The sequence below is a fragment of the Equus przewalskii genome, chromosome 14 (genome assembly GCF_037783145.1).
Source record: "Equus przewalskii isolate Varuska chromosome 14, EquPr2, whole genome shotgun sequence".
Taxonomy (NCBI): Eukaryota; Metazoa; Chordata; class Mammalia; order Perissodactyla; family Equidae; genus Equus; species Equus przewalskii.
In genome coordinates this window covers 60,279,025-60,304,153 of record NC_091844.1, presented here as the reverse complement: position 1 = coordinate 60,304,153, position 25,129 = coordinate 60,279,025, and the positions used below count along the sequence as shown (strand labels likewise).

General features: G+C 34.0%; 1 protein-coding gene across 2 annotated transcripts in view; it reads right to left on the bottom strand.

Moving 5' to 3' along the window:
- Nucleotides 1-25,129, bottom strand: part of STRN (striatin) — a 98,363-nt gene that overhangs the window by 16,452 nt on the left and 56,782 nt on the right. For both annotated transcript variants that reach the window (XM_070574084.1, XM_070574083.1), the window contains 7 exons: nucleotides 24,930-25,008; nucleotides 22,228-22,395; nucleotides 20,130-20,265; nucleotides 15,371-15,506; nucleotides 11,552-11,662; nucleotides 8,433-8,576; nucleotides 3,070-3,206 (listed from right to left, as the gene is read on the bottom strand). In XM_070574084.1, the coding sequence (XP_070430185.1) occupies nucleotides 3,070-3,206; nucleotides 8,433-8,576; nucleotides 11,552-11,662; nucleotides 15,371-15,506; nucleotides 20,130-20,265; nucleotides 22,228-22,395; nucleotides 24,930-25,008 (911 nt within the window). The remainder of the gene's footprint in view (nucleotides 1-3,069; nucleotides 3,207-8,432; nucleotides 8,577-11,551; nucleotides 11,663-15,370; nucleotides 15,507-20,129; nucleotides 20,266-22,227; nucleotides 22,396-24,929; nucleotides 25,009-25,129) is intronic.

Below are 25,129 nucleotides of genomic sequence, written 5' to 3'. Positions count from 1 at the left end.
GCTCCGCCTCGGTGGCCCAGGGTTTCGCTGGTTCAGATACTGGGTGCCAACATGGCACCACTCATCAGGCCACACTGAGGCAGCGTCCCACATGCCACAACTAGAAGGACCCACAATTAAAATATACAACTTTGAACTGGGAGGATTTGAGGAGAAAAAGCAGAAAAAAGAAAAAAAAGAAAAAAAGACTGGCAATAGTTGTTAGCAGAGGTGCCAATCTGGGAAAAAGAAAAGAGTGAACTGGAAGAACACAAGCCCTTGCAGGGATTATAGATCAGCTTTAGATGATCTCAAAATTTGAAAATGGAGTAAGGTGATCCAGATTTCTAGTGGCTGCAGACATTTGAGAGAGTAAATTAAAATAGGCTTTCTGGGGGAAGATACCATCCTAAGCCTGAAGTTATTTCTACAGACAATTTTTCAAATATAGTTATTTGGACATAATGAAAAATAACCATGTCCATATGGGATAACACAACACAAATAAAAACAAGTAGAAACAACACATAATAGTAATAGAATTACAGAGTCTCTGATTCAAACTTTAAAATAATCATGCTTTTACTATGTTCAAAAAGACAGAAGATTGAAAATTTTGGAAGAAATCTGTAAATAAAAACCAAAACAATGAATTCTAGAAGCAAAAAATATAAGGCCTCAATAGACAGGTTAAATTACAGATTACATATAACTGAAGAGAGAATTAGCAAAGTGGGATATAGGTCATATAAAAAAATCTAGAGTGAAGTACGGAAAAAACAAAAGATGGAAAATACAGAAGAAAGGGAGTAGGAGACAGGATATAGAAAGAAGATCTAACTAGACTTCCAGAAGAAAACAGAGAGAGAGGTGCAAAAACAGCATTTGAAGAAAGACGGCTGAGAACTTTACAAAACTGATGAAAACATACATATTAAACCAAGGAGGTCTAAGAACTTCAAGAAGGTTAAATAAAAAGAAAACTAAACCTTGGCTGACAATCAAGACACAGGGAAATACCAGAGGAAAAAATCAGACTACCATTGAATGACCAACAATAGAAGTGACAGTTGACTTCATCTGACTTCATTCACAGTTGACTAGCAAAAAAAAACCCAAAAAAGGATAATGAAATAATATATTTAGAGTGCTTAAAAAAAAAAAAAACCCTTGCCAACTAGAATTCAACATCAGAGATAATAGTTAACTCACTCAGTTGAAATGAAATAAATACAATTTAAGAAAACCAGAAACTGAGAGAACTGAGTGCCAGGAGATCTCCCTTTGAGAGAAATATTAAGTGTTCTTAGAGTAAAAGCGAAGTGATCCCAAATGGACAGTCACACATGCACAGGAGAATGGAAGAAAGTAAAACGGATAATCCTAACTGAATATGTTATAGGAGATAAATGTATAGAGAAATAAAATATATAACAAGAATAACTTATACATAGGGTGGGAGTTTTTTAACTAGAGTTAAAGGTATTTTAAAGATATTTGCATGTAAAATTTTGATAAGGATGTGTATGGTAATCTCTAGGGTAATGATTAAAAGAGTAAGGAAAAAGTGTATACACTCCAAATAACGGGGTGAGGGAAGGATGAATACAAAAAAAAAAAAATCAATCCCAATACAGGGAAAAATAGGAGACAAAAGGAACACAGAACAGGAGGCACAAACAAATAGTGGGCTTAAATCCAAACATATCAGTAATTACTTTAAAAAGAAATGGATTAAATACTTCAATTAAAAAGGTTGTTAAAGATTAGATGAAAAAAACAAAAGTCAACTAAACAGGGCCCAGCCCCATGGCCAAGTAGTTCTGCACGTTCCACTTTGGTTGCTCAGATTTGTGGGTTTGGATCCTAGGTGCGGACCTACTCCACTCACCAGCCATGCTGTGGAGGTGTCCCACATACAAAAAAATAGAGGAAGACTGGCACAGATGTTAGCACAGGGCTAGTTTTCCTCAAGGAATAAAAAGAGGAGGATTGGCAATGGATGTTGGCTCGGGGTGAGTCATCCTCAGCAAAAAAAAAAAAAAAAGTCAACTATATAGTGTTTTAAAAAGACATGCAAAATATAAGGACATAAAACAGTTAAAAATACAAATGATTTTTTAAAAAATCTGTATCACATATGTAGAGAATGCAGTGCAAAGAGCTCATTTATATTAGGTTACTGAAGTAGCTCCAGGTGAAGAAAAAATGGACTAGGATGAGAAGTCAAAAGAAGTATATGGATTTTGGTTGTTTTTGGAGGTAGAATCCAAAAGACTTACTAAGGGCCTTAGCGTAGGGAGTGAGAGTTTCTGATTTGCAGAAAGAGGACTAGGTGGTGAGAATTCCTCTTTGGAGGACCTCTTTATCAGATCCACAGTTTGCTCAGGCATTTATCCTACAGCGCCACGTGGCAGGAGCTACACTGTATTCTCCCACAAACGTAATGAAGTATCAAAGTCAGAGGATTTTAATGAAGAGATAAGACAAGTTGTAAATACTTTATAAAATAAGCAACTGTTGTTTTGACAATTTATGATGAACAATTATAAATACATTTATAAAACAACCCTATTTGGGCTTAAGTAAAGTTATGCATGCATAAAGGTATAAAGATTTCAATTTTGGTCCAAATCACTGGCAGGTCAGCCTTAACATGTGGAAAGAACCCTGTACACATCCCCGCCTAACAAGAGCTAAAATCACTTCTTGGAAGGGTATTTATGATGTACTAAGGAAGCCAAACAAACACTGCCCTTCAGCAGGCATGAATTTCAACTAATCACTGATGCCTTAAAACATAAAACAAAACCCAAACTTGGTAGTGGAAAAGGGAATTTTTTCCCCTATCAAAAACCAATGAATAAGCTATACTGACTTACGGATTTAGGTAAAGCATATAATTTTAATCTCTACATGATTTGAAAAATTCTTTTTATCTTTATAATATATTCATACCTTCAAAGTTTGTGATTAAAATTGAACCGAATTCTATACTTGTGAAGAAGTCTTACCACTGCCATATTTTTCTATAAAATTAACTTTTTATTTTCAAAACATCAGTGAAACAACAAAAATAAAACTACTCACATCATAAGTTAGTGAATCTGCTTCATTGGCCACTGTAAGGCCTGCCAATTCTCCAAGTCCTAGTTCACTTTCAAGGGCTTCATCTGCTCCCATAATGAACGACTTCCCAGAAGAAGGAGGAAACGTCAATGCTTCCACTGAAGGAGGAAGACAAGAGAAACATAAAAAAACCTCTAAACAGTCAACAATTAGTCTCATAAGAGCATGTCTACACTGGATTATTTTTAAATGCTCTAAATACAATAAAATTGAGTGAGCAAAAAATCCTGAAGAATTAGTTGCTTTTCCCATATCTTAACCACAGCTAAAGGTATCATCTAATTAGAAAAGTAAAACATGACACAAATCCATAGTCCATTGTCCTTTCTTTTTCACTATACAGAAAAATAATGTGTATTTAAAGGAAAGCAGGTTCTCCTCATTTCATATTTCATGCTAATTACCCAAATTATTTCTATCAATTATTAAACATATATAAAAAGCGATTCTGAACACTGCTGGTCTCATTCAAAATACAATTCGTTAATTCTAGAACATGGAGGAATAGGGAAAATTTCAAATGAAAGTGGTTACAATTGTAAAATGGACCTATATGAGGCAAATTACTATGTGGTGTTAGAAGTCAGGATTATCTCTGGAGAGGAGGAAGGGACAGTGACTAGAAGACAGCATGAGCAGGACAGCTAGGGCCTTGGTAACATTCGGCTTCTTGACCAAGGCAGTGGTGACAGATTTGGGTTCAGTTTGTGATAATTTGCTGCGCTGCAACCTCATGACTTAAGCAGTTTTCTGTAGGTATGTTATATTTCATTTAAAAATGTTTATTTCATAGAACAAAGAATTCTAAAATTCATATGGGGCAACAAAAGACCCTGAATTGCTAAAGCAATCCTGAGAAAAAAGAACAAAGCTGGAGGCATCACAATCCCTGACTTCAAAATATCTTAAAAAGCTATCGTAATCAAAACAGCATGGTACTGGTACAAAAACAGGCACACCGATCAATGGAACAGAATTGAAAGCCCAGAAATAAAAGCACACATCTACACAGAGTTAATCTTCGACAATTTGCTGAGAACATACAATGGAGAAAGGAAAGTCTCTTCAATAAATGGTGTTGGGTAAACTGGACAGTCACATGTAAAAGAATGAAAGTAGACCATTCTCTTAACGCCATTCACAAAAATAAACTCAAAATGGATCAAAGACTTGAAGGTAAGACCTGAAACCATAAAAATTCTAGAAGAAAACATAGGCAGTACACTCTTTGACATTGATCTTAAAAGGATCTGTTCAGACACCATGTCTTCTCAGACAAGGAAAACAAAAGAAAGAATAAACAAGTGGGACTTCCTCAGACTAAAGAGCTTCTATGAGACAAGGGAAAACAGGATTGAAACGGAAAGACAACCCAAAAACTGGAAAAAATATTTGCAAATCATATATCTGACAAAGGGTTAATCTCCGTAATATATAAACTCACACAACTCAACAAAAAAAAAATCAAACAACACAATCAAAAAACGGGCAGAGGATATGAACAGACATTTCTCCAAAGATGAAATACAGATGGCCAATAGGGCACATGAAAAGATGCTCAACATCACTGATCATCAGAGAAATGCAAATCAAAACTACACTAAGATATCACCTTATACTTGTTAGAATGGCTATAATAACTAAGACAAAAAATAATAAATGTTAGAGAGGTTGTGGAGAAAAAGGAACTCTCATACACTGCTGATGGGAATGCAAAGTGGTTCAGCCACTATGGAAAACAGTATGGAGATTTCTCAGAAAACTAAAAATAGAAATATCATATGACCCAGCCATCCCACTACCGGGTATCTAACCAAAGAACTTGAAATCAGCAATTCAAGAGACTTATGCACTGCTATGTTCACTGCAGCATTATTCACAATAGCCAAGACGTGGAAGCAACCTAAGTGCCCATTAACTGATGAGTGGATAAAGACATGATATATATATATACAATGGAATACTACTTAATGATAAAAAATGACAAAATCGTCCCATTTACAACATGGATGCACCTTGAGGGTATTATGTTAAGCGAAATAACCCAGATAGAGAAAGACAAACACTGTATGATTCCACTCATATGTAGAAGATGAGCACATGGACAAAGAGAACACTCTAGCGGTTATGGGGGGAACGGGAGTTGGAGGGTGAGCACAAAGTGTGAAGGGGCGCACCTATAAGATGAATGACAGATAATAATGTACAACATTGTGAAATTTCAGTTGTAAACTATCATAACCTTAATAAAAAAATAAAATGTTTATTTCAAGTAAACTTTTTTAAAGTGTCCATTTGAACACTTTCAATAGCTGCCAACCGTGCTTCAAGATGTCAGATTTACTTTGTGATAAATTTAAATATCCTTATTTTATAACACTGAACATGCCAATCCAATTCCTTCAGTTACCATCATAGAGGAACCAGTTAGAAGCAAAATGCCAAAATAAAATGGAGATTTTACTTAATTTGGTCAATAAAATGTCACCTTTTGTAAATGCAAATTATTCTGATAAACCATGAGAGATGGTCTTTGAGTAGTTTTCTAGAGGTGGTTACTTTACTGATGGCAAATGTTTATGAGTTAATTAGACAAATTTAATAGTTTAAACTTTGGCTGCTAAAGAAGTAAATTAACTTTTTCTTAAAAGAAACAAGTCAGTTGTATTAATTAGTATATGTAGAACCAGATTTGTAAGGTTTTTCCACTTTAGATTCAATCATAATTTGAGTCAATCACAAATATGTTGAAGAAATGAAATAGTTTTGTGCCTTTAAAAATAGTAGCGACAGAAACTCTACTTAAAATCCTTCTAAGAACAAAGGCGAGTATAAATGAAGTAAGACATTTTCAAACCACCATACAATAAAGCAGCGAGAATGAAAACGGGTTTTACCCCACCAAACCACAGATCCTCTAAGGGGTGGAGCAACTCTAAACATTTACTAAGGAAGAGTGGGGATTGTTTCAGTTAGAACAACAATTTTCATACCAAAATTTCAACCAAATGATTCACATGAGACTAGGAGGCTAGGTCTTCAGCCAGGTGTTTATTTCGCTTTCATTTCTAGTATTTCCAGATAACTTTGCTCAGGTGTGAAATAAAAATGACTCTTGGAAAACAGACTAAGATTCACGGGATTTTGCCCATATACATGTTTGTGCTAATTTAACTAACGCTCTAGAAATGGCAAAATTAAACGTGAAAACAAAGGAAAGCAACAACTACTTACACAAATCAACACACCAGCGGCTAAGCCAGCCCTTGAGGGTCAAAGACAGAGAACAACAATGGGCACAACTGTCATTTGATTGCTAAGAATCCTCAGAATTTAAGACTCCAGGTCACATTTCTATCCAGTAACTAAACGTTACTAGCTCTAATCAGCTTTTACAAAATTACTTAACTGTGCCTCTTAAGTGTGGCACTATCTTATAAATTATTAAAATAAAAATAAGGTAATAAATGTATATAGCACGCACAGGCTACGGAAGCTTTCTATGAAACTAGATTAGAGACCAAGAACCAGGAGTCACAGGCAATTAAATACACAATATATTTCCAAAGTGCTTTTTCTATTTCTGAAAACCCTGAACTGAGGGGGAAGGCTTAGGACTAATGTTACAGACAGTGTAAGTTAGACATTCAATGCTTCCATTTTAGGTTCTTACATATTTTTCTTCTATCAAGGCCACTTCCTGTGGCTTATATAATGCTTTTCTACATTTGTCATTTAGTAAATAGTACATATTCTGCCTCTATTATTAGAATTCTGCAAGATGAAATTTCTGATAAAACTCTTTTGGAGTTATTAGAGTAAAAGAAAAACTAACTCTTCTTATCTAGACCTCATCTTAGAATAAATGAAACTGATTAAAATTCTCATACCTATAGTGTCATCTGAATGAATCTCCTAGTGAACAACAAACATACCTATTGAGGCCCATGACTTTACATTTTTAATTCAAAAACATCTAGCATGTAAAGGAGTGTGTAATAAACTCCAAGTATACTATAATTAACTCTAACTAATAACTAATCATGTAACAGCCGAAAATTTCACTGAAGAAGTAGTCCAGGGGCTGGCTCAGTGGCATGGTGGTTAAATTCACACACTCCTCTTTAGAAGCCCAGGGTTTACGGGTTCGGATCCCAGGCGTGGACCTGCATACCACTTGTCAAGCCATGCTGTGGTGGTGTCCCACATACAAAAATGGAGGAGGATTGGCACAGATGTTAGCTCAGGGACAATCTTCCTCACCAAAAAAAGAAAAGAAAAAGTACTCCAGTCATAAAAATCTATCCATCAAGATCCTACCAGTTTATGTCTCTCTAAAATGTAACTGAATTTAAAAACCAAGAACATATGATTTTTCTGTTGCTCTTTTCCAGGTTGTTTTGTTCACCAAACAATAATCTGAAGAGGCATATCCATTGCAAATAATTACAGTATTTAAATTCAAGGCAATTTTTAAAAGTATAGTTTGAAAAATACTCAATCATTAAGATTACTTTTATGTCATACTGGATTTTCAGCTAATTTAAATATGCATTTTAAAATCAATTTCCACATATACGCATTTTATACATTTATAAAGAGATAAATCAGAACTTCCGTCTAAAAGACAGAAAGAACTGTTTTCATATACCACAAGATTGTACTGTAAAAAACTGGGAACGACCTAAATATCTAAAATGGGGGTGGTTAAGTATTCAGTTTAAAACATAATATGTCATCTTAAAATCTTAACTATGAAAATTATTTTTATGATTTTGTGTTAAGTAAATAAAACAAAACAGAATTATTTTACACTGTGACCCTAACTTTGTAAAAAGTATATGCATATAGATAAGGACTAAAAGGAAACAAGAAAAACAGAAAGCAGAAAACGTGACTAGAATTTTAGGTTCTTTTTTCCCTTTTTCATTTATCAATGATAAATTGCTTAAATATTTGAAAATATTTATGTGAGTCTCAAAGTAAATATTTACTACCCATTTATAGACTTGATTTTCTCATTGTTGCAAGGGTATATACAGGACTACCTACATACACTAAATACATGGCTTCTGCTGAGCTACGGGATGTTGTAAAATAGAATTTAGAGTTGGTTTTTAAGTTTATGCACCCTATTTCAAGTCCTCAAGATTGAAGCTGGACTCAAACCCCCTTGAATGCAAGAAAGCCTCCATCTGAGGAATACTATGTAGATCAAACATATGTAGAGTACAATTCTTCCCTTAGAGAGACCTTTCGAGTCACTGAATTTAGCTATGTATATCCAAGTGCTTTTTGTGCTCTAGAGTGTCTTAAATACTTGCCTTCATCTGCCCTATTTATTTCATGCTCAGGAAGCCTGGAGCTGCTGGGTCTGGAAGGTGAACCCACAGATGGTTGCAATGAGGGAAGTTCATCAACATCTCTCAAATTAGCAAGCATATCTTGTAGTTTTGACCTATTGGGTCCTAGCCCAAAAAAGGGAGGGAGGGAACAAAAAAGAGGAAACAGAGTTATCCAATTGCATCAAAATGGTGCCATTAAACTTAGTCACATCTGCCAACATTCACCTTTAAAACTACCCTACTATATTAAAGAGTAATGATTTTCCAAGTTTTCAAATTATTTTAAAAGTTTATTATTTCTTGAAAATTGTTTTACATATATTTTAAAAAATAAGCTAATGGAATAACATCACTATTCACATGGAAAAGAATGCTCATGTGCAATCTGGACCATTGAAAATAATATTATTTTATAATCCTTGTATATTGCTCTAAACACAGACAGTGAAGCTATTAGGTACTGAACTAGACAATATCCCTTTTTGCTTGTTTAAATTGAGTTGCATTCATTGCCTTACACCCTAAAGCTAGGGTTCCCGAGGTGAAGTCTCATGCCCTGCTGATTACTTACCTAATCTTTGATTCTTCATTCTCCCACATCCCTGTTTTGACTGTTTTATATAGGATAGAGGCTGAAACAGATCTTCGGTAGTTTTTCCTGTTATAAGTTTAATTAAGAATGGGAAAATCTTACCCATAGTCCGTTATGGTTTTTTTTCCTATACCAGTAAAAAATACAACTATTTTTAAGCAATTTTAACTAATATCTAGAAATATATTTCAAGATAGTATGATTGGAGTACACAATTTGACTGGAATTATTTCTACTAGATCATATTAAAGAGACTCAAACTTTTCCAATGAGTAAAAATACAATTAAAAGAATATTTATGGTGTTTTATAAACCACCATAAATATATGATACATGATGCTTCATATACCAATTCAAAGCTTTGCTTCAGTTTTGTTTGTTTTTTCTTAAAAGATCAGCACCTGAGGTAACATCTGTGCCAATCTTCTTTTTCTTTTTTCCTTCTTCTCTCCAAGGCCCCCAGTACATCGTTGTATATTCTAGTTCTAGTTCTGCTATGTGGGACGCCGCCTCAGCACGGCTTGATGAGCGGTGCCCATGTCCGCACACAGGATCCGAACCAGTGAAACCCTGGGCTGCCGAAGCGGAGCATGTGAACTTAACCACTTGGCCACGGGGCCGGTCCCCCTAGGTTTGTTTTTATTGTAAGTCTTTCAGTTCTGTTTTATCATGTCTTCACTTCTTCCCAGACTACTATTTTGTCAAGCTAACATGAACTGATGATGATAAACAACATGTGCTGATCCTCAGTCTACAGTCCCTCTGTCTTCAATGAACAACATTAAAACTTCTGCTCTTAGTCATTTTTCTTCACCATACTAAAAAACTATGTGCTTTGTGCCTGAATACTGATCATAATTCTCAGATTCAGGAAATCTTGTAGCTTCCATTAGTAGGAATACTGTTCCAGTCAAACAGTGCGGTTCTAGATGTTAAGTGCCAAATTCAAACTATAGTGATGCCTTGATATTTGACAAAAATTGAATAATCAATACAGTAGATAGATGGATACTACATAAGTCCTGGATACCTTTCCAATCAAAAGATCTTTATTGTAGCATAATGACTTAAAGAAATTTATCAACTTTAAGACAATCTGAAAACTAAAATATTCTCCTTGTTTCTCATGTATGATACACAAACTTTCCTCAAAATTTCAGTTTAACTGGTTTTGTCATGGCTCTGAAAAGCTGTAGCAAATCACATATCATTGTTTAAGATTAAATTTTTTATCAGTATTTTTGGATAAAAGATACAAAATGTCCTTATGTTTTATTATTAATCTTTCTCATTGTGATTTAATTTATATTGAGAAGGCATTAAATGACATCATTTCTCAGTTATGTAATGGTTGCTTCTCTGACAACAACAATGGCCACTGACTTTTTATCCATTCAAGTTAAATACTTGTAAATTCTAAGATATTTTTAATAAAGATTTACATGTTTATCAGTAACTACCAAGTAGTAAAAGAATGGCCTAACAGGAATGACTGGTCTTTATAAGCCTTAGCATCACTATAAGAAAAGAAAAAGAAAAAGAAAAAGCATATCCTTCCAGTCTTTTGCAACTTTTAAATACATCTCACTAAGCTGGATTTTAATCTCACTTTACACTACTTTAATATCCCAAAGGATGAAATTCCTATTGCCGTAAAAGGGAGACTCATGTCCATATTGTCAGTGAGAGTGGAAGCAAAAGGAGGTAGTTTAGCCTTGCTCTCCTAAAAAGGTGTTGAAGACAGTTTTCAGTGATGTTTGAAAGCTTCTGTATTTCCATTTTACCTACTTAACTGGATTCATTGCTAAATTTTATTAATAACTTGCACAATGAGTTACATAGATGATTCACAGGGCTAGAAATTTCATTTTAGCTTCCATTTCTGATGTGGCACACATTTTACTGAAAATAAAAAAGCTAACTAGTAATATTATTATAAATGAAATTGGCCCAAAATTTTAAATTAGAAAATAAATGCTTTTAAAAGTTGTGTATTTGACTCTGTGCCTTGTTCAACATATAGTGGTGAGAACACATGAACTGTGTATTATGAACACACAGAATATTCAGGGGTAGAAATTAACTTTCTTTCTGTCTCCAAGATGTAGAATTATAAGCAGTAATTTTGGCAGATTGCCAGAGGGTTACACTAGACGAGATTTAAAACTGTCAACAGTGAAAAATCGTTGTTGTAATTAAGTACATATACTTTAAAAAAATCAAATCATCACTATGTTCCATACATAGTCCCACACTCTCAGGAGGCTCTGGATTTACTACTGGGATATATTATGATTCCATAGTCATACGTGCATTTTTTTGTTTTTTTAAGTTCATAATCAAATAGCTAACCATTTAATTTCAACCCCTGAGAGCAGATGAAAAGGAAAGAGGTCAGGAGCAGAAAAGAAAAAGAGTAAGTAGTTTTAGGAAAACATTGAAAAAAAAATTGGAGGGATATGAAAGGCAAGATTCATGATTTACAGATACAATGTTTTCCACTTACTCTTCACCCCCTTTTTCCCCTTTCTCTCCTTTTTGTATTGTTCCTTGAGTTTGGTAATTACTCCCTGGTCCACATTCCAAGCTTCAGGCATGAGACACTGGTCTTCCTTTTCTAAACAGAGTGAAACAAATGAAACAGCCTTTTTCAATAAAAAATTGAACTCTCTTAAATCAATTCACTACTATGTCAATGAACCACACAACCATTTTCTGTATAGTATCACTAATTTTAAAAAGTTTTTGCTTATTCATTAGATATACATCACAAAAAATATACCATCTAAGAAACGGCGATCAATTCAATTTCCTAGGTAATATTAAATTTCTCTTGAAAGAGACATAGAAAAAAAAAACCCTGGAAGATTTGAGTGACTTTTAGTAAATGAAGCCTCAAAACTCTATAATCAAGAACCCCTCATTTTCATCCCAGTTTCTGAATTCGATTAGGATTGACTCACAAAAAAAATTTCTTATTAATCTATGTAACGAGAGAAGGTTATTATTAAGAGATCGTACAAAATAGTCTTCAATGATCTTTTCACTTCAAAAACTTTATATTTTTGGCATGTGTTCATCAACAAATAATCATTTTTATTTTTCAGGCCTTATAAATAGCACTTGCAAACTTATCAATCAACCTGAATTCAAAATTTAAAACAATTTAAGTGATGTTATTTTAAAAATTCTTAAAACAGGAAACTGGGCCTCTAGTAGAAAAAGAGATTAAATCATTAATTTGTACTATTTCAGGAGAAGAAAATTTAAAAAGTAAATATGTTATATATTTTATTCTCACTATAAAATAATTTACATACTATATAATGTCACATATGAGCTCAGAACTCTCGCTTGAACTCAAGACTCATACATTCAACTGCTCACTCTACATTTCCATTGGGAAGTCTAATAACTATCTCAAACGCAACACAAAAAACCAAACTCCCAATCTCCCCCATCCAATTTGTCCCACCCACAGAGTTCCCCATCTTATTTGACGACAGTTCCATACTTCCATTTTCTCAGAACAAAAACTTTCCTTTCTTTCACACACCACATCAAATATTTCAGGAAATACTGTTTTCTCTACCCTCAAAACACATCCAGAATCTAACTACTTCTCAGCACACCCACTACTTCTCTAACCATTCTGTCTTTCGCTAGAATTACTGCAATAGTTGACCCTTCTTCCCTCCAAGTCAATTATCAACAGTAGTTGCCCAGGGTAGTCTATTCTCAACACAGCAGCCAGAATGATGCTTTAAAATTAAAGTTAGATCATGTCACCCTTCTGTTCAAATCCTTCCCATCATTCCCCATCTCACCAGTGTAACAGCCCTATATGATTTGGTCATTTCTTACTACATTCCCCTTAGAATCACTCTGCTCCAGCCACTCTAGCTTCCTTCAATTCCTCAAGCATACCAGGGCCGCTGCTATCTCAGGGCCTTTGCTTTGGCTTTCTTCTTCCTGAGCACTCCTTCCTCAGAAACCATATGGCTAACTCTCTCATCAATTCTCCAAGTCTTTTGCTCAAATGTTACCCTTTCAATGGGGCCTACCACGATCACCCTATTTTAAATTGTAACCTGTCCCCTCCACCCACCCCGAACCAAGCACTCTCTAGCCACCTTACTCAGTTCTACTTCTTCTATATTTCCATAGCATTTATCACCTTCTGACACACTATTATCACTTATCACATTTATTGCTTATTGCCTAGATCCTCTCAGCAGACGTAGGGACTACAGGGGTAGGGATCTTCACTTTGAAGACTTGGCACATAGAAGGCACTTGATCAGCATTTGTTGAATGACTGGAATAACCTGAAATGAACCAGACTAAACAAGAATCTACTTTTAACAAGGTTCAACCCACAGTTTAAAAAACTACTTATTGGGCCTCTGAATATACTATACACAATTCTTTTAAAAACTCAACATTTTTATAGACCTAACTATAATGTATCAATAGTAGAAATAGTCTATTTTTCCAGAAAGATCTAACAATCAAAAATGTTAATTTTCATCAATCAGGTCTTCATAATAAATTAAACCAAGTGGCTGTTGGATCCTAGAATGCCTTCAGGTTTTCAGAAGTAAAAATTTAGCCTTATTATCATCTTAATGGATAACAAGACGTGTGGTAAAATCTAGCTACTTACCAGAAACTAATGAGATTCTTAACCTAAGGATACTCACTCTTTTTTAAGGAGGTGGGGGAGAGATAAAGGAAGCACCTATAATGGTTCAAATGTTCATTTAACTAAACAAGATTTGCAATCTAGTCTTGTGAATTTGCTTAAAAGTTTAATGCTTTGAATTTTAATTATAAAATCCTTAAAACACATAAGGCCAAACTCCTGGTAAAGAAAGCTCCAGGCGACTGAAAGATTCCTTTTACTCATAAACAGAAATACCCAGTACACTTCTAAACAGTGAGCCAGCTCAGATGTGGGAACGGTGACTCATGTTTTCAACAGAAACTTCACAGCAGGTTAGGTTGAAATGTACACACATGTATCATATAATACTCTAGGCCATGACTCACACCTTAAAGCAAAGGAAGTTACACAAAGAACAACGCAGCTGTCTTTGGAGAAAAATGGATCCTAATTACCCTTGCAATAAGATTGGTTATGGGTCTATGGCCATAGCACTCTGAACGCACCCAATCTCGTCTGATCTCGGAAGCAAAGCAGGGTCGGGCCTGGTTAGTACTTGGATGGGAGATTGGTTATGAAAAGGTCCAACTATTATATGCAGATGTGTGACTCCTCAGAGAAAGACCTCAGTGTAGCACAGTGGATCTAGCTATATTGGCACAAGTGTTCCTTAAAATATCTGAATAACCTGATATATAAGATCAGCAGAGAATAAGACAGAAGTGACTTCCTCTGGTTTCCAAAATTTGTTCTGTTGAAAAAAGTCAATCACTAAGTAGCCATTATATCCTTCAATGACTAAATAATTACCACAAATAATTCTTCAAATATTTGCCACAAAAAAGGAAAAGAAGTGGCATCAGCACCATCAGAGTCCCTGAAAGTAAAGCCCCAAGGAAAATTGAGGAAACTTACTGATTCTCTAACTTTATGTCTTTAAAGTACACAGACTGTAAGCTAAGAGAGTCCTGGAACTCTTCCGCCTCAAGAGAAAATTTTTTCTCATTCTCAATTATCTGTCCCTCTTTCTCTCTTACTCATTCACACACAGAGACACACAACCTGACAGAATTGATCACTTCTGAAGAATTTATCACAACCCTACCTTACTGATAGTGACAATTCATTTCCAAACTCCCAGAACGATCTATGCTGTAGAAGTTTTCCCCAAAATACTTGCTTTAACTCCTACTAGATGTTTAAAATATTAAATGTGTTTAGAACAATTTGTACAAAAAAATTCTATGCTTTGTACAAACAGATGAAACCCGACTAGAATGAATAAGTACAATTTTTCAACTTATACTTTCTGCACAGAAGATGCCAGAGATAAGATCTCTAAAATCCTCTATTACATTCTTATACTCAATTTCCACAAAATCTAGATTCACAAGTTCTACTGTCTAGCCAGAAAACAGAGAATATTTTGTATATGAATTCAAATTTTTTTCATGATAAATTGCGTACATTAAAAAGAAGATAAAGTAATTAGTTGTACAACCTTCTTTAATCACACACACACCGTAGATAAAAGGTGACAGTAGTAAAAAGTTCATAAGATGTTCAACATTTCCACAGTATAAGAGATTCAATTCTGGTAAGACATTAGTTTCTTTTATTTACGTAACATCTCTGGTTGGATCCAACATGCTTCCTTACCCCAGTCTGTTCCATCGCCTGCACTTCTAGACTCATTTTCTCCTTCCTCTGATGTAACCAAGAAGTCAAACTCCTTTAGAGCTTCTTTTGTATCTCGATCTTCACTGCTATCAGGCAATGCTTTTTTCCTAACAATCTAATGAAAAAACATGCTAAGTTAAAATATTAGGATATATTATGGGATTAATTTAAATAAAGGAAACAGTATCCCTTTACCATTGAATGAGAAAACCCAATTATTGTTTTCTTCAGAAAGTGTATCTTTGTTCTGTTAAATAACTGTAATACCTATCCAATTGAGTGGAAAACACAGATATTTTTAAAATATATACATTATACATTTTAAAGTAGTAATTTAAATTTTGTTCCATCATGGCCTGTTTACTTGTTTTAAATAAACAAATAGAATCATATATTGAAACCACTGAAATATAAGGCATATTTAAATCACAGATAGATGAAAAAAGTCCCTGACATACTGTATTATGAGAACCACAACCAAATCTTCCATTTCTTGGATGCAGTCTGAGCAGTGTGCAGACATTCTAATCTAACCATAGAAAGAAACTCTTCATAAAAAGTTGCCAGAGTGTTTCAGAACATAACCATAAGAAATTTTTAACTCTAACAGATCATTCCCATACAAAACGTAAAATCACAAAACTACAAACTCAGAAATGCATGCCTCAAGACTTAGAAGGTATTCTGTTACAGGAGTAGAAAAAGGTTCCCATTATTATTTCTACTGTCCCAAGCTTGCATCAGTTTTCTCTAATATATTCCAATTTTTCCTAAAATACAGATTTTTTCAATATTTTATTCAATACTTTCAGAGTGAGACGACTTGGATTTAATAGCAAATCTGATAAAGGCTGTTATGTCTCATTTTTATATATTTAGGAATATCTCTGGAATCACAAATTCAGAGGAGGATTAAAATTTAGGATTAATGCATGCAGAGATGATTTTTAAGATCTATGTGCCAATACTCTTTATGAATTATCTCCTTTTTGGTCACCAGGAGCCCAATGAAATTAGGATGACTGGTTTGCAGCTTCTCTTGATAAAATGGACTCAATATCTCAATTTCTCCAGACCTTAGCTTCTTCACTTCATGCAAAGTGGAAACAGCATAATCTGCTCAAACTTTATCACTGGACTATTGTGAGTGGTTTAAAATTGTAAAGGTTTAACAGACAGACCAATGGAATGGACTAGAGAGTCTAAAAGTAGACTCAGAGGTAACAAATACCTGACTTGTGTAGCCCTGTTCTCATGCTCATGACTGATAACACTTATCAATCACAGCACTCTTCATCTAAGGCTAGATACAGCCTCAGAAATCCTTCTCAATGCAGCACTCCAGGAAGACACTATCAAATAGAAGGAAACTAGCACAGTAGATGAAACCTAATCTGCCTTAACTGTCCTAGTATATATAAAAACTGAATAGGAGAAATCACGGATTCTTTAATTATGCTAGAATAATTGGTTTAACTATTTAGAATATTTCCCTAAAATCAAGGAATACTTTTCTGTTTACAGCATTTCGCAATCTATCATCTAGCAAATCTATTAAACAAACAAAAAAAGCAAGATCAGTTTGACAGATTGTGAAGAGAAAATCCATGCTAAAGGTGTATTCTTTTGCAAGTATTCACAAACTACATGCTAATAGCTCTAATTTTCCATGGACAGCCAGACTAAGGTAGAAAAGAGTCTCTGAGGAGTTATACCAACAGAAGACACAGACCTTCATAGTTCCACATACAAATGCACTGCCTAATCCACCTGCTTTTACCCTAGTGGCTTAATCCCTCCCTGACCCTGATGGGACAAGCAGATATAATTCAAAGGGGCCATCACCAACATTTTGTAGATAGAAATCCCTGTTATCAATGCCTGACAAAAAGGGCAGGGAAAATACTGAAGAAGCATCTAGGATCTTAAACTGAAAGCCAGAATGTATTGTCAACATTAGTTATTATTGAATATGGTATCAAGTCACAAAACTAACTTCATGGAAAAAACATGTTTCTAAGTCCCATCTCCTCTCTACAACCTTGCAAAGAATGAAGATGAATGGCAAGTTGCAGATCACTGTCTATCAAATACCACATGTAAGTAAATAAACTTACCACATGTAAGTAAATAGAAGAAAAGTAAACTGTGGTTACCAAGGGAGAGTAGGATTAGTAAAGGGAAAGGAGTGGAGTTTGTTGTAATAATCACTTATTATTTTTCTTCCTTACATCTAAGGTTCCACTACACTCCTACCTTCAATGAGCTTATGAATCAACTTAAGAAATTAAGGCAAATACAAAATAGTTATGGGTTGCACAGGGTGGCAAGAAGATTAGAAATAAAGATAAAATGTCATTTCAAAAATCATTAGAAGAAGCATAACACAAACAGGGATGGGATTTTTCATACTGTGACTAAAACAATAGTTAATGATTCTTAATCCCATTACTTTTTCCTCTTAAAGTGTCTGAATGTGGACAGTAAATGTTGCTGCTGAAGTTATTCTTTACACAGTTTGAAAATGATCACTTTTTTATATGCATTATAATTTTAAGATCATTATTACACTTGAATAATACAAAGATGAGAATGCTGATAGTGATGGTAAAGAAAAATACAGTGAAGAGGTTGACCTTATATAGGGTATATAGATGTATAAGGGATCATGAGGAAAGAGAAGGAGATGGGAAGGAGGAAGATGATCCAGAATGTAATCCAAAGAACCATCAAACTCCAGTAGAGGGCAAAGAGCAAGAAAGGAGAACAAACACATGTGGCTTTTGAAGACATCACACTATATAATAGCCTAAACACAACCAACAGCTACTAAAGAGCCTTATGTTTCTGTACTTTCTTAGTTGAATCTATTAAACTATTTTGAATAAATAAATAACATTTTAAAAAATCTGTTCATTCTACTAAACATTTTAATAGAATAATTTCTGGCCACTCTCTCTCTATATATAGCATTGCAATAAATCTTCTAAGTAATGCTTATTCACTGTTAAGTACAGTTAGATTTTTAAAGTCCTTTTGGCAGATAGCTATTAGATTGCAGCTGTGAAAACTAATGTAATATACCATAAAAATTAGCAAAACTGTAACAAAGAAACCAATTATTTGTTTAGAAATATTTTTTCCTGAAAAACTAAAAGTTTTTGAGTCCAAGTGTTTGAGGAGGGTTAAGTAAGTTTACATTAGCTGTGCCTTCATTGCTTGGTCACAGAATTGCTATGATCGTCACTAAATGGAAGACAGAATATTTGTGAATTTGATTACGTAAAAAGAAACTAGTGTATGGTTAGGAATTTCTAGTAAAACCATACTTAACAGTTACAATAATCAGCTTATCGATTTTTTAATATTTAAATTGATATAATGACTAATAAAGAATCTTAAAGCATCATAATTAATTATTATTTACCACTGACCTATGAATAAAGTATTTTGATGGGAAAATAATATCTCGATGCAATCATCCCATAGAAATCACAAGATAGCACAAAATTTCCAAATGATTAGGACAGAGAAACGGTATCACACAAGTTTAGCCATTTTCTTTCACTACAGTAAATTAAAACACACACTATTACTATTTGTTTGGATTAAAAAAATGGGGCTAACTACTTGAAGTTCAAATAACATCCATGGCAGGGCTGTTATCAGCAGAATACTACTGAACGGTGGCTGAGGGAAACAATAATCTGGAAGTAATAATTTGAGAGTCTCTGCTGGAAGCAGATGGCATAAAGAACAGAGAAGTTACTCTTAGAGAGTACTTTATAATTAAACATCATTTTCGTATATAGTGTCTCATTTATTCCTCATAAAATCCTCTGGGAATAAGATGGGTATTTATTACCATCTAAAAAACTAAGCCTGAAGGATTCAGAAGCACAGCTTGTTAGGGGCAGAACTGGGACTCAAACCCAAGGCTTTTGACTCTGGGTCCAATCTGCTTTATATTACCTACTTTCCTCCTTCCTCTTCCTAAGTAAACATGAAAGAAGAAACCTGAACTTTGTTTTCTAGCTTTTCCTAGACAAAGCAAAGTATGCCCTCATCTCTTACTTTAAAAAAGGAGGAGGAGGAGGAAGAAGGAAAAGAGAGAGAGGATAAGAGGGGAAAAAGTAGGGAAAAAGGAAAGAGAGGAGAGGGGACAAAAAGGAGAGGGAAGAAGGGAAGAGAAGGGAAAAGAAGCAATTTAGACATAACTCTTATTTCAGGAAACTACCATGGGAAAGTCAATAAACTTAAGAAGATCTAAACAAAACTACAGAAGAACCCTAACCAAGTCAGAAGAAATGGAAGAGTGCTGAAAGGTTGGAAAACCTGTCTACCAAAGCAATGTGACAAGAGAAACAAAAACTGCATCAAGTAGAGTTGATGCCAGTCGCCATCAGGCACCATAACGGGTATGTCAGTTCTATTGTCTTACAGCAACCAATGACACTGTGCTGTTACAACCCACGACATTTACCATATTCGCCAGCTCTACAGAAATGTTGAAATGTCTAATGAATTAACCAAAAGCCAAAGAGTGAGGACCTTTAAGAGAAAGCTGATATACTAAAAATATTCTTGAATCTGAAATCAATACTAACAACTCTTTTAGATTAAATTTCCCAAAAGTAATGAGAAAAAAAGTTATGGTTTTAGGTTGACGGATATAGATTATTTTTAAAGTACGAATAATGGTCCCTAAAAATGTTTATATCTGAGTCATCCAACTCACTGTTGAAGTATCAATGATGCTTTTCTCTCTTCCATCAATGTCATCATCTTCATCTTCATCACTGAAATCTGCAGCTGCACTTTCAAGAAATTTGAAATTATCCAGCACTGAGGCAGAATCTGTTAACTCGGATTTTCTGGTTTAAAACATTTACATATTGCTCAGTTAATTTTTTAAACTCAATATAAGAATTAAGCCATGATATGTTGCACTAACTTCTGTTGATATTGTAATTATGATCTCCCAAACCATATTATGATCTACATTGACTCTTATCCATTACTTGTCCATGGAAAAGCAATATAGGAAGTTAGGTTAGTCTTTTAAAAGTACTTTGCAATCATGTATATTTAGATTAACGATAATCTAACGTAAAGAACTCCCCTTCCTGATTCAGTATTATTTTGATCCTTAAGACAACCTTAATTTCTTTTTTAGTCTTTATTTTTATTTTTAAATATTTTTATTTTATTATTTTTATATCTTATTTTAGTTTCTTTTTAAAAATATTTTTCTCATTATCTGTGCCTCTATTTTTCTCTATTCTTTCCCTCTCTGCAACTCTTCCTCTGACATCTAAGTTTCCGTAACTAAGAAAATAACTAGTAAATATTCATTTTTCTCTGATGCAATCTTATATTTCTGAACAGCTAAAGAACTGAAAAAAGCAAATGAAGTTACCAAAAACAATATATTAGTCAAATTAATATTAGCACAAAACTTGATCCTATTGGTGAGTAAACCATTAACCTTTTGGAAATGACTGACTTTTCAAATGTATAAGATGTGAATGTAGTTCCCTCAAAATAAATTTAGTAAAGAATTTCCTAATGGCCAGAATAGGATGATTTCTCTCTGGTTCACTAGAAAATGTTTTAGATAAGAAGGTATTTTCCTGAAAAAAATTAACCACAACTATGGACAAAATTTCCAAAACAGATAAATCTTAAATTTCAAATCTGCTGCGAGCTATGTTTTTGTTTTTTTCCACCCTATTCTCCATCTCTACATAGATCAGAGATTCAGAATAATACCCTTGTCAGTTTCAAAAGACAGGCCAAGGCCCAAACACAAGACAACTAGAGTGGTCTTTTCTAAATGTCTTATTACGACTTAAGTTAACCCTTTAGGTAAAAATATAACCAGGAATAATGCCTCCATTGCGTATGTCTACACACAGAAACAATCTACATCTTATATTTATAAAAACAAGTTAATGTAGTCTTAATTATTAATGAATACATTTAAGAAGGCTCCAATGATATTTGTTTATAAAGTCATATTTTTGAACCTTTACCTAAATCCCATAATTTTAGCTTATGTTCTAAATAATAGAAACTATGTTCTCACTAGAAAATGTATAGAGTTCAATTAAAACCACTCTTTTAGCCTAAATATGCATTAAAAGAAAGCAACATCCTATTTAGACTTTCATTGACTCTTTGGCTTTTTATTTAAGAATCATGCCAAATTTTTTTTCAATAAAGAATCTCCTCATTTAACTGTTCATGTTCATTTAAAGCAGAATTACATATAATTGTATGATACATTATCCAAAAGCAAAACAAAGTATTTCAAACAGCTACTGAATTTTTCACTTGATCTATCAATTAAAAATACATGCTTAAAATAGTTATTATCCACAGGAAAGATGAGTAAACCATTATTAGATAACAAAAGAGGCTAAAAAAGGTTTACTTCTAAAGAATTTGAAGTATTCATATGATTTCTCGGTCACCAGGAATGAAATTTCATTCTTACAGATTTGAACTGAATTTCCAAATACGATCTTTTATGAAGTTCTAATAGTAAGTGCCTGAGCTTCAAGATATTAAAATCTACATTAAATCCATAAATTCCAAGCAAATAAAAATATCTTAAATAAAAATATTCTTAAAATAATCATAAATGATAACTCTAACTCCTATGTGTTATCTTCTACCAAATGAAATTTTAAATTTTACTAAACTTTATTATAATTAAATTATTTCCGTAGCAATATCTAAAAGTGTAAGTATCACAAGTATCACCTAAAAACCAAAAACATTTAATAAGAACTAAAGTTATAGCTACAGCACTTTCCAGACAAAATACTTACCCAATCATTGCTGTCTCTTTAACTTCAGCCTCTGTGCCATTTATAACTGAGTCCTGATTTTTGTCATCTTCCCTGTCAGTGACATCACTTGGAAAGCCCAACAAAGCTCGCACTCGTTTAGACTTCACATCTAGAATAGTATCTGTGTAACCCACCTCCTGCAGATACCTGTGTGTGAAGAGGATCTTTACAATTCAGTCACACTGAAATCAGTATTCTATAACTTAATATGTAAATCAAAGTATTTCTTTAAATTCACTGCCTGCATAAGACTTCACACCACAGTACTATGCTACTAAGACTTGCTAATAAATACTCTTCCAGCTGCAGATGGAGCTGTCTCTTGCAGTACCAGCCTCTACGGTCACGGAGAAAAATCAAAGAACTATACAATACACCATTCACTAAATTTATCATAAGAAGAAGCTGTTCGTTAATATACCTAATAGCACATTCTTTCTTCTAGGCAGAGTTGGAGTAAACTCACTCTTAGATTCTACTGAATTACTACTTTATAATAGTAATTATTATAACTAATAGTCTTTTTACATATCTGATGTAAAGTGTCATTGATCAACTGTTTGAGACTTAGAATGTTTCTAGCATATATATAGTTTCCTCCATGACGTACAAGAAGATGTATGTTCCAAAGGGTCATGTTTACAGAAGAAAAGCTTGTATCTTGAGACAACTCTAAAAATAGACCACAATTCAACTGTGGGATGTGGGGGGGATGGGTGCACAGGGTGCGGGGGTTGTAGAGAGTCAGCAGCACAGAAAACAGAGGAGAGCCTTCGTATTGAGAGTTGGACCTGGTTCTAAAGCCCATTTCTGCCATTTTCTTCCTAACTTTAATTCTCTCAAACTTCAGTTTTCTTTCCCCTAAAAGAGACACACCTAGTACAGTGCCTGGCATATGGAAGGTACTCAATATCTATTAACAACAAAGATGACCAAAAAAGACCAAAAGTAGTGGCAGGAACATGAAAAAAGCCAAATGTCATTAATAATATCATTAATAAACATGATAGACAAATGTTAGGCATTAACTTAAAAGTAAGCATCAGGACTATGAGATGAAAGAAAAAACAAAGATGGACAAGATGACGAGTCTAAGGTCAGTTTATTTCAAGATCTCGTATTAATAGCTATTATAGCTCAGCAATATCTCACAAAGATAGAGACCAAAATGGAAAAACTGCATCCTATCAAATCAAGATACTCATTTTCTTTTTTTGAGGAAAATTAGCCCTGAGCTAACTACTGCCAGTCCTCCTCTTTTTGCTGAGGAAGCCTGGCCCTGAGCTAACATCTGTGCCCATCTTCCTCTACTTTATATGAGGGGCGCCGACCACAGCATGGCAGGCCAAGTGGTGCCATGTCCACACCCGGGATCTGAAAGGGCGAACCCCAGGCCGCCGAGAAGCGGAACATGTGCACTTCACTGCTGCGCCACCAGGCCGGCCCCAAGATACTCATTTTCAATTCTATCCAATATTTTAAGTTTTGATTAGAATTTGGATAATAAATTTATAACTTTCTTTAATCAGCTGTTCTTGCAAACTAATACAAAGGTGTTATGTTTTTCTACTTTTAACAAATAATATTTGATACATACCTCACTTTGGCAACAAAATCACATGACAACTGCTTCAAAAACTGCCTTCACTAAATAGTTACTCCCTCATTCATTGATGAAATGTCATCTTTACTTTGAGGGGCAGATTATGAGTCTTCTAATGTTTCTGAAAATATCTCTTGGATTGCTATGATAACCACTTCTCATAAAAAAAAATCAGCATTTTCAGAACACTTATTTATTTATAAAAGAAAAATGCATAAATTATATTTAAGACCAAAGTGAGGGCACTAATGAAAACTCACTTATTAAACGTTAGTGAAGTCTCATTTTCTTCTAACTTTGAGGAGATAAAAAATAGATATGAGGAGATATTTAAATATTTTCTTCCCGTTGTCAAAAGGAATGGCAGGTAAGCAGCCACTCTGGAAACCATAGGTTTAGACTATTCACAAGCAAACCCAAAAGTCCAAAATAGGTAGTAAATTTCATTTTACTGAGGCACTTATCTGAATACAAGTTTCAAACGTGATGCGCACGGAGCAGGCACTGAGCTGGTGAGTGGGTATCACCCACCGCCTGACATGGAAACCTCAACCCAGCTTTGCTCCCTCTTTACAGTCTCAAATGCACTTAGAGGAGGAAGTCTAGGTTAGCGCAATATTTGTACATTTGGGAAATTTTAGTTCTTCAATCTACTTAAAATAGCTTAAAAACATAACAAAATTACATGTAAATATTGATTAGACATATTAAAGCATATGTATATTCATGTACAAAAGATGCAAAGAAAAGAGTAACTTTAAGGGTGTAAAATTCTTTAAACTATAAATTTAAGTGTATAATAAAACTTAGAAGCTTAAAATTGTACCCTTTTTGATGAAGCTAAAATTATGGAAAGAGAATTTATTCTTGATAATTCTTATTAATATTTAATGAAAAATAAATTCCACCACAGGCGAAAGAGGATTTAATATGAAAAAGGAACAGTAATTCAATTAAGCTTTTTCACAGCAGCAGTATAATAATGAGATAAAATTATTCTATTGAATTGAAAATACAAAATAAAAATAATCTCATTAAAATATGCTTCTCCCCTTTAGTTTGACCATGGCATACTTACTGTCTGAGTAGTTGTCGACCTTGTTTCCACATTAACTGACTATTTTGTTGTGGCTGCATCTCTGTTTCATTACCTTCATCTGGAAAACATTAAGTCATAAAATTGACTTGTTACATACATTAGAGGGCATCTTGATTTATGAAAAATGTCCAATAAAAATTTATAAGATTAAGAAAATGTAGGGGCCAGCCCCATGTCTG